This window comes from Vipera berus, assembly GCF_964194415.1.
Source record: "Vipera berus genome assembly, chromosome: 12".
Classification (NCBI taxonomy): Eukaryota; Metazoa; Chordata; class Lepidosauria; order Squamata; family Viperidae; genus Vipera; species Vipera berus.
The window spans coordinates 8,677,538-8,679,526 of NC_138215.1; the positions used below are offsets into that span (position 1 = coordinate 8,677,538).

General features: G+C 45.3%; 1 protein-coding gene across 1 annotated transcript in view; it reads left to right on the forward strand.

Moving 5' to 3' along the window:
* The window catches only part of SLCO3A1 (solute carrier organic anion transporter family member 3A1), a 122,344-nt gene extending 120,583 nt beyond the window's left edge, over positions 1-1,761 (forward strand). Inside the window, exon 10 of the mRNA XM_081336963.1 lies at positions 248-1,761. Coding sequence (XP_081193089.1) covers positions 248-627 — 380 coding nt within the window. The 3' untranslated portion in view covers positions 628-1,761. The remainder of the gene's footprint in view (positions 1-247) is intronic.
* The last annotated feature ends 228 nt before the right edge of the window (positions 1,762-1,989 follow it).

A 1,989-nucleotide genomic window follows, 5' to 3' on the forward strand; every position in this document is an offset into this window, starting at 1 on the left:
AGGGACCACTACGGTGGGAAGGTAACAGCGTTCCGTGCGCCTTTGGCGTCTAGTCATGACCACGGAGATGTCCTCGGACAAGCGCTGGCTCTTCGGCTTTGAAACAGAGATGAGCACCGGCCCCTAGAGTCGGAAACGACTAGCACGCATGTGCGGGGGAAGCTTTACCTTTACTTTACCTTTATAGAGAGTATAGATGTTTCAGAGAATACTGCTGATATAAAAATATCTCCTTCTACCTTCACAGGCTTTATCCCACCTCCCTTGATCTTTGGAGCAGGAATTGATTCCACCTGCCTTTTCTGGAGCACCTTCTGTGGTGAACAAGGAGCATGCGCCCTATATGACAATGTTGTGTATAGGCACCTCTATGTGAGCATTGCTATTACCCTGAAGTCACTTGCATTCCTCCTGTACACCACTACCTGGCAGTGCCTGAGGAAAAACTATAAGAAATACATCAAGAACCACGAAGGCGGACTCAGCACTACTGAGTTCTTTGCCTCCACTTTGACCCTGGACAACCCAGGACGAGACCCCCTTGGCCAGAATCCCTCTCACAGGACAAAATTTATCTACAACCTTGAAGACCACGAGTGGTGTGAAAACATGGAATCTGTTTTATAGTGATTAGAAAGCTGGACTGGCTAACCCAAAGGTCCTTTTGGAAGGAAGATATTTATGAAATGTGTAATATATAACATACCGACACGTTTTTTTGGAAAGTTCTAAGCAAAACCCAGTCCACAGCTCTTTCAAAATCTATCATTACGTTCCAGGAGCTTCTCCGGAGGAAGAGGATGTTTCTCCTTTTCTCCAAAGCAGATGAACCAAGACGAGAGAGAGAAAGAATAAAGACCAATCCGGAGTGAGAAATGGTAACGCCAAGTGGATCATCATTGGATCAAATGCCATGGCTGGAGACATGACAGATGGGCAAAGCTGCCAGTGTTTGGAGACTTGGTCTTTCATTGGAGAGCAGAGCAGATGTCTGTCCTTGGGTGGAAAGGCAAACCAATGAAAAACAATTCCCATCGAGGGAGGAAAGAGCAGAAGCAAACCACAGCTGTTTCCAAAAAAAAGTGCTATTTGAGACTTAAGCACCATTGGAGTAACCTTTGCAATACAAGCTTAAAAGGCGACCACAAGGTGCTATGCAGACCTTTTCGAGCTCTCCATTTCTTTCTCTCTCCTATCAGAGGAAGCCCTGCCAGAACTGCTTCACCTTTATTGTCTCCAGCTGCCAGTCCCAAAAGGCCAACCTCAACAACTGTTGAAATGGGCAAACCATTAGAGGGGTCTGGTTAGAAGCCATGGTGGCATCAAGTTGACATCGCGTGCTGAATTAAGAGCTAGATCCCAAATAAGAGTTAGATGCTGAGTAAGAGTTAGATAGCTCCATCATTTGCGCACGTCACCGTTTGGATGCCCATTGTGACTTGTACCCAACACTGATGCAACCACAACATTACAGTTCTTAAGACACCAGCATTGCTTTTCTTAACTATTTGGGGGGGTCTAGTTCCATTTTGGTATGGGAGTTGGGACGGGGCATTGCGCGTGTGTTTGTGTGCATGTGTGCAGTTGTGAGAGGCAGAGCATGGGACGATCTCACCCAACATTCTTTAACTTTTCCCACTTTTAGCAGGGTTGAAATGGTGCGAAGGTCATCATGGCCGACGTTGCCATCGAAAATGGGCAGAGGAGGTCTGGTTGAGCCATCGCTGCCTTTTAAAGATCTGTACATTTTTCTGGTTTTGTGTCGGCACTGGAAAAGGAACATTTTTCAGTACATTTCCATTTGAATCAGAATATTGCTACCCCAGAGAGAAAGGGAACTTGTAAATTACCCACTTTATTCCCTGAGCTGCTCAGCTAATCAGCATCCCCAGTTTAAAAAAATGGTTGCGAAACTTTATAGACTCCCTCCAATGGAAGCTTTAAAATGTTTTTGACCTGAGGGAAAAAAAATGAAAAAGCTGATAAATA